A 12,400-nucleotide genomic window follows, 5' to 3' on the forward strand; every position below is an offset into this window, starting at 1 on the left:
CAATGGGTTTAGCTATTTCTGAGTAATTCACATCATCAGTGAACAAAGACCATCCCGAAGTACTATGTAGGTTTTCTGTGGTGAACTTCCCTTGTGGCTCTGTGGTATCAGCACATCACTACAACGCCAAATCCTTTGTGTTCACCAGTATCAGCAACACAAGTAACCTGAGACCAAGAGAATAGGAAAAATCAAGGAAAATAATTCTTGATTTTTTTCACTTTGACCTCAAACTTGGTTGACTGAGAATTTCCGTCAGAGGCCATGAAAAAGATTCTGAAGTCTGAGCAGGTGCAGATGCTATATCTAGGTATAACAGTGATACTTTCATCGGGCCTAGAAGTGATGAACTATTGAAGGAGTCACATTACTTCCATCTGGTACTGTGTTGGGAATTTATTAACTGTGTGATTTAAGCCTCGTGTCCAGGTATGTGTGTGTGTAGACCTTGTCTACAGGCAACACTCCACTAGAGTAACTTAAAAATAGGAATTTATTTACAATAGCAAAGGTGTCAAAAATAACAGGAACAATATATAACAAATCCAAGAGTTATTTTATGAAAAAGGCAAACAGTACATACACAAAAGATAAAACAAAATCCAAAAGGGCAAACTTAATGTGACCTTAACAGCTGCATATGTGGCAAAATGGTTTTTCAGATATGAATTACTTAAGTACTGCTGGGCCAATTCAACACACACTTTTTTCAGCCTTTTTTACTTGCTGAACCTTCCTCTGAATTCTATTTACTTTTGAGGAATGTAACTTTGGGGAGACCATACAAGATTTATGAAGTACATACAGGATATTTACATGTATACTAAAAGATAGACTTACTGACAGGCTCACATTTCAAAAGGGGTATAAAGTGGTATGAAAGTGAATGTATAAACTGAGTCCCATTTCACCATCACTGCTTCCTTCTAGGGCATGTGTGTGTGTTGTCTGCTACATAAAATTAATGCACCAGTAATCTTTATAAAGTTCCTCAAGTGCTCTAAAGCAGTGCTTCCCAAACTTGAGCATGCATCAAAGTCATATGTTAAGACATGTTAAAACACAGGTCACTGACTGGGTCCCACACCCAGTTTCTGATTCAATCTAAGGTGGGGCTGAGAATTTGCATCTTTTTAACAAAGTCCAGGTAATAATGCCACCACCGCTACCAGGCCACACTTTCAAAACCACTGCCCTGTACTATCACCCTTGTAAGATTTCAACTACTCATAAAGCTTTTCCTTACATGAATCCTAGAATTTGTGAGAAATAAAGGAAATTGTTAATACTGAGGTTCCCAGAGAAGAGAGCAATACATTGTCTGTGGTTGGGATCAGACAAGTAAGATGTTATCCATCAGGGGTTCTATTGTGATTGTTTTTCAGCATGGCGTGGTTTTGTCTTTTTTATGGCTCTAGACAGTGACATTCACCTATCTTCTTAATCATTTACCTCAAATTTTGATTAGTGTTTCAACTATTAGAGAAACACTTGTTCCAACAGTTACATAACTGTAAGATCTCATCTTTAAAAATCAAAGATGACTCAAATCTGTTTTATTTTCTTCTGACTCCTGATAACTTTTACCTGACTTCTGATTTTTATTATAACAATGACCGTTCTCTAGGATGTTAATGTCTACTAAAGCCTTCCAACTGTGTACAAAGGGGTAACTCTAGGGCAGGGATTCTGCTGTGGAGGTGCGGACAACCCCACTGACTAAATGTGCTATTGGACTGATGCTGAAGTAAACTGTAAGTGCTCTCAAAAACCATTTTGTGCATGGGGAAATTTATCTTGGGGGAATTAGAGATGCTAATAAAACAAATCCTTTATGAAGATAAAAGTAAATAAGAATTTCAAGGACATGCTCATCAAAGGACTTCCCAATCACCTCTTAACTTCTCTGAAATGTTACTTGCAAATTTGCAGAACTGAAATATTAGTAGTATTTAAATCCAAGTCACAAAATTCAAAGCGATCAAGCATTGTGCATTCTGCTGCGGCATGTAAGGAATTAAGAAATGGGGAAAGGAAAATAATCCACTGCTTTTGATGTTTATTGGGTTTACAAAAACTGTACATTTTTTTTTTTCCTTAAGAAAAAGCATTAACTTAGTACTGGTATCAAATAGACTAAACATTAACAGGAAAATATTCTGATTTTTATTTTTGCACGTTATTCTCAAGTACACAATTACAATAATGTCACACATCCCTATATGATTTTCTTTTTATGTATTTTACTTTTTTTACAAAGTGTACAGAGGGAGGGACATACAATATTTAATAGGATATTTCTACAGAACAATAACTTATATTATGTCCTTGTAAAAATCTGTACCTCTTTAAAACATTTAACTGAAACATCCTTTTAGCTTTGCTAATCAAAATCGTTTTAAGAATTAAAACTAGGTTGTAACTAATGTCAGTACATAACAGTGACTACGATTTCAGTTTCTCTTTATACAGACAAATACACTTTATCATATTCACTTGACCAAACCCTTAAATACCTTTTAAAGGTTTCAATATTGTGCTTTAAAAAGAAAAGAACGGTGTATGATTCCAGACCGTGTAAGAGAAATATAAAGTGTGTAAATTGTTGTGTTCTTTATCTTTCAGTTAGTTTAAAAAAATATAAATGACCAATTATATTTTCTGTATTAATTTTTACAGGATGTTTTAAAATTAACAAATTTCTACTTTAAGTGTTTTCTTTTACATTATTTGTGGGAAAAATAGAAATTAAGGGAGATTTTAAAGGTTCTCACAAAAAAACAGACAGAGCTTTCAACTGTACTGCAGGGCAATGAATCACGAAATTGTTAGTTACTTAAAAAAAAAAAGCACGTTACGGGGGGCAAAAGGGCACAGGCATTTCTATGCCTTGGCTTTCACTGGCATTCAAAGATGGTGTTTGTACCAGCCTAAAGCACTTGATTTAGAAATGGACCAATCAGTCTAGCACTTCAGAGGCTTGCCAAAACACTATTAGATTTCTAACCCTAAAAATATAACTCTTGCAAAGACGTATCAATGGCAAAGACAAAGATGAAAGCTAAAAACCTAATAGCACAAAGGGGATAGAGCACCATAATGAAGTGGCAAGGCAGCTAACAAGTGGGGAAAGAATTCCAAAATCTCCCACAATGTGCCAGATACTCATGTGTCAACAGCCAATGTACTAAGGATTCGCTCAGTCGTGTCCGACTCCTTGCGACCCTGTGGACTGTAGCCCACCAGGCTCCTCCGTCCATGGGATTCTCCAGGCAAGAGTACTGGAGTGGGTTGCCATTTCCTTCTCCAGGGGATCTTCCCGACCCAGGGATCTAACCCAGGTCTCCTGCATTGCAGGAAGACGCTTTAACCTCTGAGCCACCAGGGAAGTGAGACCCCAAAACCTATTTTCTGTTCTCCAAAATTCACCTTAACCAAATTCTAAGTAACCAAGTACATTCTATGTATTTATGACCTGAATCATATCTATTTGTTAAAAAAAAGTTAACTGCTAAAGAAAAACACAACTGTGAAAGACTTGGTGATATTCCAAATAAGGCCTCAAAATTTTCTCATGCACTGAGAATACACCTTTACCTTCTAATCAAAGCCAACGTGAGTGTTACGTTTTTGAAAGGCTGCTAGCTGTAACGGAGAAGTAATGAGCAGTCTCAACTTGCCAAGTGGAAGTCGTAATTAGCACCCATTCTGTGGTACATGGAACCGCTGCTTCCTTAGTCCCCTCACTTGGTGACACAGAGTCCCCTCACGGGCTTCTCAGAGAGAACTGAGGGAGTATATATCTGGATACTCATTAGCTTTTCAGAAAAATATAAAGGCATGAAGCTGAAGTTATATGAAAACATTCTATGTAGAAACATCTTAAGTTCTATTTTTCAGTTACCAAAGATATTTAAAAGAAAATACCTTTACTCTTTAAAAATACTAGTGTCCTTATTTTCCTTCTAATTCTTCACCTGAGTAGTCTCTCCAAAGAGCATGATTTACAAAATGCTCTCTCATGCATCCCTGCATCTTTCATGTTATTGTAAATTTAATACTTTTCATTATTATAGATTTTAAACAACTACTAATTGGGATTGTGTGTATAAATATGTAAAATAAGCAATACACACGATACACATGATACATGTCATATATATGTGCATATACATAAGTCAGGGTACATTTACATATATAAAGTTGCAAAAGATCCTATGAGCCACGAATTACCTCTAGGAGATTCCAAATGCAGTCCTCAGTAAGTCTCATTTGTAGCACACAATCATTCCAACACAAAGCAGCACAGACAAAATACAACAGGATCAGGCAAAAATTTTCAGTAAAGTTTTCTAAAAGTTTGCTATGCTGACAAAAGGTGTAAATACTCCAAAGAAAGCACCCCCCTGAAAGGATATTTTGTCTGCTGAACAAAACGAAAGGTAAACCCGAACCCAGCCACTGCTCTTCACTCAGCAATGCCAGGGACGCAAAAGCTCGAATGAAAACTTTCATTGTCACGTGGTCTGAAAATATTAAACAAGAAGAGTAAATGACTTCCATGTTAGGATAATTAGACCTGACCGTAAAATCTCCCGTTTATGTTAGTAGATGTCTCTGACAATTTTATTGTGAGAAATTTATGGGAAAAAATAAGTCAACATGAGTACTTTCAGAGTTACCAATCTAAAATTACGTCAACTTTAAGTTAAATGGTCTTAGAAGAGTACCATCAAGGTAAGCAAGGTAAATATTTAAATAAATATAAAACTTCTAAGATAGAAAAATTCAGTATAGAATCAGGGATTACTTTATTAAAAGCAACTTGCTTGTTGCTGCTTTTCCCCATTTATTAAACAAACTGAATAGAATTCAGAACACACTATTGAACAAAATGTAAAAAAAAAAAGTCAACTAAAAGCAATAAATCTGTTTGTACACAGCATAAATCAATATACAGTATTGTATGTGAACGAGACTGACTGGCTTTTAAAATGATTTTTCTGCTTCAAAGCCAACATCTCTACAAAAGTCTGCCGAAGTATTATTAGGGCAGGCCAACTTCTTTATGATGTCGCATTATGTGCTGGTTCTTTTCGGAAGGTCTTCGGAACCCTTTCTTGCAGTACTCACAACGGTGAGGGTAGTCTTTTGTATGAATGGAAATAACGTGCCGTTTAAAGCCTGAGGCATCTGTAGTGCTATACTCACAGTACTCACACTGATACACTTTCCTGCCACTGTGTGTCTTCATATGCTTTTTAAGCTCATTCTGTTGCCTAAATCCCTTTCTACATCTCTTACACCTAAACGGAAGATCTTTTGTGTGAACTGAGAGAATATGGCGACTTAGAACAAACGGATCTGCAATCTTAAAGTCACAATGTCTACACTGGTGCATTTTTTTACCCTTGTGGGCAGCCACATGTTTCTTGAGTTCTGAAGGCCTATGAAAGCCTTTATCACACATGTCACACTTATGGGGATAGTCCTTTGTGTGAACTGAAATTATGTGTCGTTTCAAATCGCTTGAGTTCGAACTCTTGTGGTCACAATGCAAACACTGGTGTGTTTTGCTTTCTTGGTGGATAAGAGCATGTTGCTGGACCTCTTTGGTATCTGAGAAAGTCAGAAGACAAATGTCACACTTGAATGGCATCTCTTTACTATGCTTAGTTTTTACATGCGTTTTCAAGTTAGAAGAGTCTGCAGACCTATATTCGCAGTACTGGCATTGGTACGGCTTCTCGCCAGTATGGATTCGCATGTGCTTTTTGAGCTCTGATGGATGACGAAAACCTTTACCACACTCCACGCATATATGAGGAAAGTTCTTGCTATGGACCGCCAAAAGGTGGCGATTCAGTAACCCTTGTTCAGCTGTCTCGTATTCACAGAATTTACATTTATGCATTTTGTTAGCTCCTTTTTCCTTATGCACCATTTTATGAGTAAACAAAGCCCCAGCATGAGAGAAATGCTTTCCGCACTCATCGCATTCAATGGCCTTCTCCGCCTTGCTGGTAAGCTTGTGGCTCTCCAGGTGGTTGTGTAAACTTATCTTCTTGTTGGTAGTGTAATCACAGTCAGTACAGCGGTACTTCTTCTTGGTAAGGTGTTCAGGATGGTTTTTCATGTGCCTTTTCAAAAAACCTCTCGACTTAAACTTTTTCCCACAAATCATGCAAGGATAGACAGTCAAGGGATGTCCATCAGGGCCAATAATTATTGCTAAGAAAGGAAAAGAAAGCAGCATGAGTGATCAAACCAAGTTCTGTTTTGGTTTCTTCAAGAATTTAAAGTGTGTGTTCTGAACATTATTGGGCAAGTACTCCTATGTTAGGCTACTTGCTGCTTAACATTCCTTTTACAATTTTTCAACGTAAGAGATTAGCAGCCTCATCATGAAGGGAACCTGGTCTGGAAACTTCACTCAGTATGACTGTACCAATCTCCCTCCCTTCAGCTTGGAAAAAATACATGAAATAAATATGTAACTTTTACCAACTAGCAACTGAAGCTATACCAATTAAGAAACCGGTGGAAAATTATTGACAAAAAATTTTCATCATCACAATTGCTGTTGTGGTTATTCTTAACAACATAACTTATGTCAATTTACAGTACAGCTTAAAGATGTCTAAAAAATTTTAGTATGCAAATCAGCATGTAAGAATAGACAGGAATATGCCCTATGAACTGAAGTACTTGTCCTGCTGCTCTGTAAATTATTCCTGCTTTATGCTGACATAATCAGATTCTTTAAATACGTTCATTTTTTTTAAAAAGTTAATGCTTATAACATATCTCAGGGATTTCTTTGCATAGCCACATAAAAATCACCCAAGTTTTGAATTTTTTAAATCTACATTTGATCCACTCACTGTTGCTTTTAATCCAAGGAAATCATTCATGAATATCACTGAATTCTTAAAATTATATTTTTAAATTCAATACACAAAAACTCTATGTGGTCTAGCAGCTAAAATGCCATCACAACACCTTTAAGGATACATACTAGAGTTTCATCTGAGAGCTCGCAAAGCACGCTGCGCTGTGGAACTCGTATGCCCTCACCTGTTTGGTACTGCCTGGAATCAGGTCTTCTCCTTTTCTTTGGTTTTTGTTTAGCCAGTCTGCCAAGCCCAGCAGACTCATCTATGTGCAAGAGGGCACTTGCAGTGCCATTCCGGTTTTCAATTCCATCAGAATTATTACCTAACAATGTGCATTAAAAAACAAAATTATAAAGTATTATAAATTATAAAGAATTAGGGACTCTATTAACTATAACAACGAAAATAAGCCATGATACTCATGAATGACGGAAATTCCCCATTCTAGGTAATGGGTTTTATGACCACATCTATTATAGCAAGACTGTAAGAAATGCCTAGCTTCCATATCTAAAAAATATATGTCAGCATTTTGCCCCATGGACTCCCTTGTTGTCTCCCCAAACTGTAAAGTCATGGGCCACATATAATCAAGATGAAAAGTTTCAGCTTGAAAGCTTGTGTACTTCTTGCACTACTTCCTTCTACGTGATATACACATGAAGGAAATTCCTCTTAAAAATAAGGACAAAAAGTAGACTTTATAATCTTCCTCTATACTTATTCAAATCAAATAACCCTTACAGGATGCTGGTATTTCAGATTTGTGAAACCTAAGACCACAGAAACTGTTTTCAATCAAGAATTCACGTTAAAGAACCAACTCAATCCCAAGAGCTGCAACAGGACTTACCGTAAGCTGCTGCCCATGCTATTGGCATGAAGGTTTTGATTTCGTTGTCATCCATCTGCTGCTCATGGGCGGCAGCGGCTGCTGCAGCGGCAGCAGCATCCTCCTCTCCTACAATCACTTCCATATAAACTTCATCTGCAATTTCAGCAACATCTAAGTAGAAAATTTTAGAAACTTCTGTGACCACATTTACAGAGATCACAGGAAAGATATTTTCACGTGAATTTGGTTAACAGACAAGTAGAAAGAAGGTTCACATGTTATATACCTAGAACACAGCTTTCACATAGTAAGCACTCAATATTTGTTGAATGAATCATATATTTCTTGGCTTTTAACATAATTTGCTTTCTTTAAATTTTTTCTTTCCATATTCTTTTCCATTATGGTTTATTATACGATTTTGAATACAGTTCCATAATTTGTTTTTAAAGCCATATTCTAAGCACACATAGCAAGTCACTGATGTTTCTCTTGGAATACAGCTGAATCATAGTCTCTATAATACTGCTACTTGTTTCCTCCAGTTACTGGCCATATTTAAAAAAAAAAAAAAAGCTACAAGAACATAAAATTCTCTCCCACAAAAAGGCCACCTACTTACTTAAATCTTCATCTTCTTGCTGAGAGTCGTTGACAGTCATATAAACCATCTTTTCTCTTGGCACACGAATACTGTTATTCTGATCAAGTAGTTCAACTCCATGATCATTCTCAGGCTCACTCTCCACAATGTCTACAGTCCCACCTATCAGGGAAGATGACAGCTCAAGAATCTATGTGAAAACTTCATTTCCACTTGTTTTACTTATTACATTTGCATACTTTTCTACTGCTATATTGGTTATTTTCAGAAAAGATGACAAATATTCACTGCCTAAACCACCAAACAGTAATTAGGGTGAAGTGTTTGATCAGGATGGATACTATGCTGAAGGTCTTCTCTTACCTAAGTCATCCTCTCCAGGGTCAGCTTTAAAAATGTACACCTTGATAACTTCAGGGCAAGTGCCATCTACTTTACAAGGATCGATCTCTGACTCTGCATCCATGGTCATTCCAGAGGAACCATCGTGTTCTATTTTGCCAGCATCATCCACTAAAAAGGGCAGGAAATATATAATAACAGCAGATATTTAAATAAAATGTTACCATTTTCAAACACCCTTTTTACAAATATAATCTCTTAACTTGATTCACATAAAACTGGATGATTTTTACCTCAACAAGTAGACATGCAAAACTGATTGTAACAGGTACTGGAAATGTGGCTAACTGCTAAGATAGAGCAGGGTCACAGAAGGCTTTGTACAACCAGGCAGAGGGGTTCAGACTTGACTCTGATAGACAGGTGGTTTCACAGTCTGGTCAGGTATGACAATCTCTCAGGAAACTTAAAAACACGGGCACCGCCAAGCAGTTCTACAGAATCAGAAACTGCAGGGGTGGGGCCTGACAGATTTAGAGGTGCCCTGCCCCAGGGATTCTGATCAGCAGTTCAAGAACTTCTGCTGTAGATGGTGCATGAGTCTCACAGAGCTGGCCTTGAGAAAGGTAGCTTCAAAGGAATCAAGACACAAAGCAGAGATACCACTTTTGAGTCTACTGCAATAATGCAAGAAGGCCTCAAAAATCAGGACAGAGATAGGATACATGGGGAAGAGGGCTATCCTTGAGTTGTATCTAGGACTAAAATTGCAGAACCTGAAGCCCAAATAAAAACTGAACAAATGGATCTCTTCCATTGATAAAGCAGAATCTATTTTCATTATTCAGTCTTTTACAAAAGTAGAATTCACCTTCAGATTTTCACCTTGAAAATGTGTCTACTAACTACGAAATTATTCTGAATATGAAATATTACAGAAGTGATTTACTAAAGTAAATGTGGTCCTATTAAGTACTAAAAATTTCACTGTGATTTTAAAGATTCCATTAAAAATGAATTTCTAAAAACAGACAAAGAAGGCTTTCATAACATTGAGTCATCACACATATGATTTCTGCATAAGTGCCTCCTTCTAATGTTGTAATGAAGAACTAAAGTTTCAGAATAAGGCCTCTCCAAAACAGAAGAGCATAATTTCTGGAAATTAAGACCACTTCTAATAATAACTATCATTTGCATAGCATTTTGCAATTTCCTTAGCATTTCTATATAGTTTTATTCCATTTGATTCTTACCTTTTCCAGAAAAAGAAAGGAAAGCTCTGAAATGATATGATTAGCCCCATCAGTTAATAAGGGGTGGGAGAGAAAGTGGGGAGGTGCCTGTCTTTAGAACTTAGACTTCTGTCCTCATCCTCAGATTTTTAAAGAAATGTATGTTCACTATATAAAATTTGGTATTAAAAAAAATTACCAATAGTCTCACTAACCAGAGATCGCATCATTAGTAAATTTTCTTCCTAGTTTTTTCTTTTTAAAATTAATTTATTTTAATTGGAGGCTAATTACTTTACAATATTGTCAAGTCTTATGTAATAATCATCATTACATCCCATTTAGTATCTTAAAAGCTAAAGAAAAATTTGACTTATCAACAATCTCATTTGCAAAAGCAAAACTACAGCAAAATACAGGCGCACTTTATCCTTAGGTTACATTTTCTCAGAACTTTGTAGATACTGTTCCACTGTCTTCTAGCACTGAGTATTTCTGTGTGGATGTCCCTATAATACTTTATCCTCAAAGTTCCCTAAACATCACTGTGATTATGACTTAGTAGTTTTATCATTTGGTCAACTTGAAAGAAAGATTTAATCTTTATTTCAAGAAAGTTCCTTGAAGATTCTAATCTTTATTTCAGAAAAATTTTTTCCATTATTAAGTATTTTTCTAGTTCAGTTAGTCCCTTCTGGAATTTCACTTATGTGCACTTGTCTCCTTTATCTGTCTCCCATATCTATCCATCTTTCCCATAATCATTTATATCTTTTTATTTTTAACCATTTCATTTTTGTGATTTTCTTAAGCCAGGTATCCCTCTGCCCCTCCCTGGTTATATACTGAGGCATATTTATTCTTGTAGTTACTTCTATGGTGGCTTTTATCTTGATCATATTCTTACTTTTCAACTTCTGTCAGTTTACTATTTACCTCTATTGTCTTATAATACATTTTTGAACCTCTGTATCTCTTCTCTGAGTTTTAAGAGATCACATTGTTTGCGGTTTCATTGAGCCTGCAGGTCAGTGCTAACCAATAGAATTTTGTCATGACAAAAATGTTCTATATATCTGCACTAGCCACATTTGACTACTAAGCACTTGAAATGTGGTTGGTGCAATTTAGAAACTATGTACTTAAGTTCATCTTGCAAAATATTAAATAAAATATTTCAGAGAGCTGAAGAACATGAATCTTCAAAAGGCTCACCATGCATGATAACACAACACATGAAAAAAGATTCACACCTAACTAAATACAACCTATGATCATATTTCAGACCAATGGGGATGAAAAGATGATCTGTAAAACTTTCAGATGAAAAAGAAATATCTACAAAGAAACGAGAATCAAAATGGCATTAGGCTCTTAAACCAAACGTTAGATGACAATGAAACTTGCCATTACAAATTCTCAGGGAAAATTCATTTCAACCTAACTTCCATACCTAACCAAGTTTATCAGTTAACTTAGAAGTTCACTTTTAGACTTCCCTCTCTTATCTTCCTCAAGAATCCTGAGGTTAAAATTTCAACTTAATTCTATTATATAGCCTATAAAATATTTCAAAGAATTGGTTATAATCTGATCTCCTTTAATTCTTGAAACTTTCCTAAAGAGGTTCAAAGGCTTACTTAGTCTCTGTAGACAGAGACTTAAAGGATCAGAGCCATTCCAATGCCTACCCTAAGTTACAGTGATCTCCAACTTGGCATCAGAGATATAATTAGTGAAAAATATAAGCCAAATTACACTGAATTGGTCTAAAACACACAGTTAATTAAACCTTGTTAACCAAGAACTGCTTTCTTCACAAATTCAGAGGGAAGAGGAATGATTGCTACAATTCCACCCTGCTGCTGCTGCTACTAAGTGGCTTCAGTCGTATCTGACTCTTTGCAACCCCAGAGACGGCAGCCCACCAGGCTGCCCCATCCCTGGGATTCTCCAGGCAAGAACACTGGAGTGGGTTGCCATTTCCTTCTCCAATGCATGAAAGTGAAAAGTGAAAGTGAAGTCGCTCAGTTATGTCCGACTCTAGGTAGCGACTGCAGCCTACCAGGCTCCTCCGTCCATGGGATTTTCCAGGCAAAAGTACTGCAGTGGGGTGCCATTGCCTTCTCCGAATTCTACCCTATGCCTGCCTTTACCCAAAAATGCCCTGATGGGACAACAGGAAGGTTTTAAATGAAGCCAGTCCAGGGTTAGTTAGTCTTGCTAGCCCAATGGATGTCACCAACAGAGAGACTCTGTGTGGATGATTACTATGGCCAGTAGTTCTTGACAGGCATGCTTTGTGCTGGAAGCCTGGTGTGCATGACCTCTAATTCTCACAACCACACTGCTGGTCAGGTAGTATTACTGCCTTTTCACAAATAAGACTTCAAAAAAGTGAAATTAGTAATTTGCTCAAATTCATACAGCTTATAGGTAGCACGCATGGCATCCAAGTTGAAGGCTGGCTGACTCTAAGCTACATGTG

The 12,400-nt window shown here is 36.7% G+C and overlaps 1 protein-coding gene across 1 annotated transcript in view; it reads right to left on the reverse strand.

Annotated features, from left to right (window-relative positions):
- Window positions 1-474: 474 nt before the first annotated feature.
- ZFX (zinc finger protein X-linked) overlaps window positions 475-12,400 on the reverse strand; it is a 41,587-nt gene continuing 29,661 nt past the window's right edge. Inside the window, 7 exon segments of the mRNA XM_055565194.1 lie at window positions 475-6,231; window positions 7,078-7,218; window positions 7,750-7,812; window positions 7,815-7,842; window positions 7,844-7,902; window positions 8,354-8,497; window positions 8,699-8,848. Coding sequence (XP_055421169.1) covers window positions 5,048-6,231; window positions 7,078-7,218; window positions 7,750-7,812; window positions 7,815-7,842; window positions 7,844-7,902; window positions 8,354-8,497; window positions 8,699-8,848 — 1,769 coding nt within the window. The 3' untranslated portion in view covers window positions 475-5,047.

Source organism: Bubalus kerabau, chromosome X (genome assembly GCF_029407905.1).
Source record: "Bubalus kerabau isolate K-KA32 ecotype Philippines breed swamp buffalo chromosome X, PCC_UOA_SB_1v2, whole genome shotgun sequence".
NCBI lineage: Eukaryota > Metazoa > Chordata > Mammalia > Artiodactyla > Bovidae > Bubalus > Bubalus kerabau.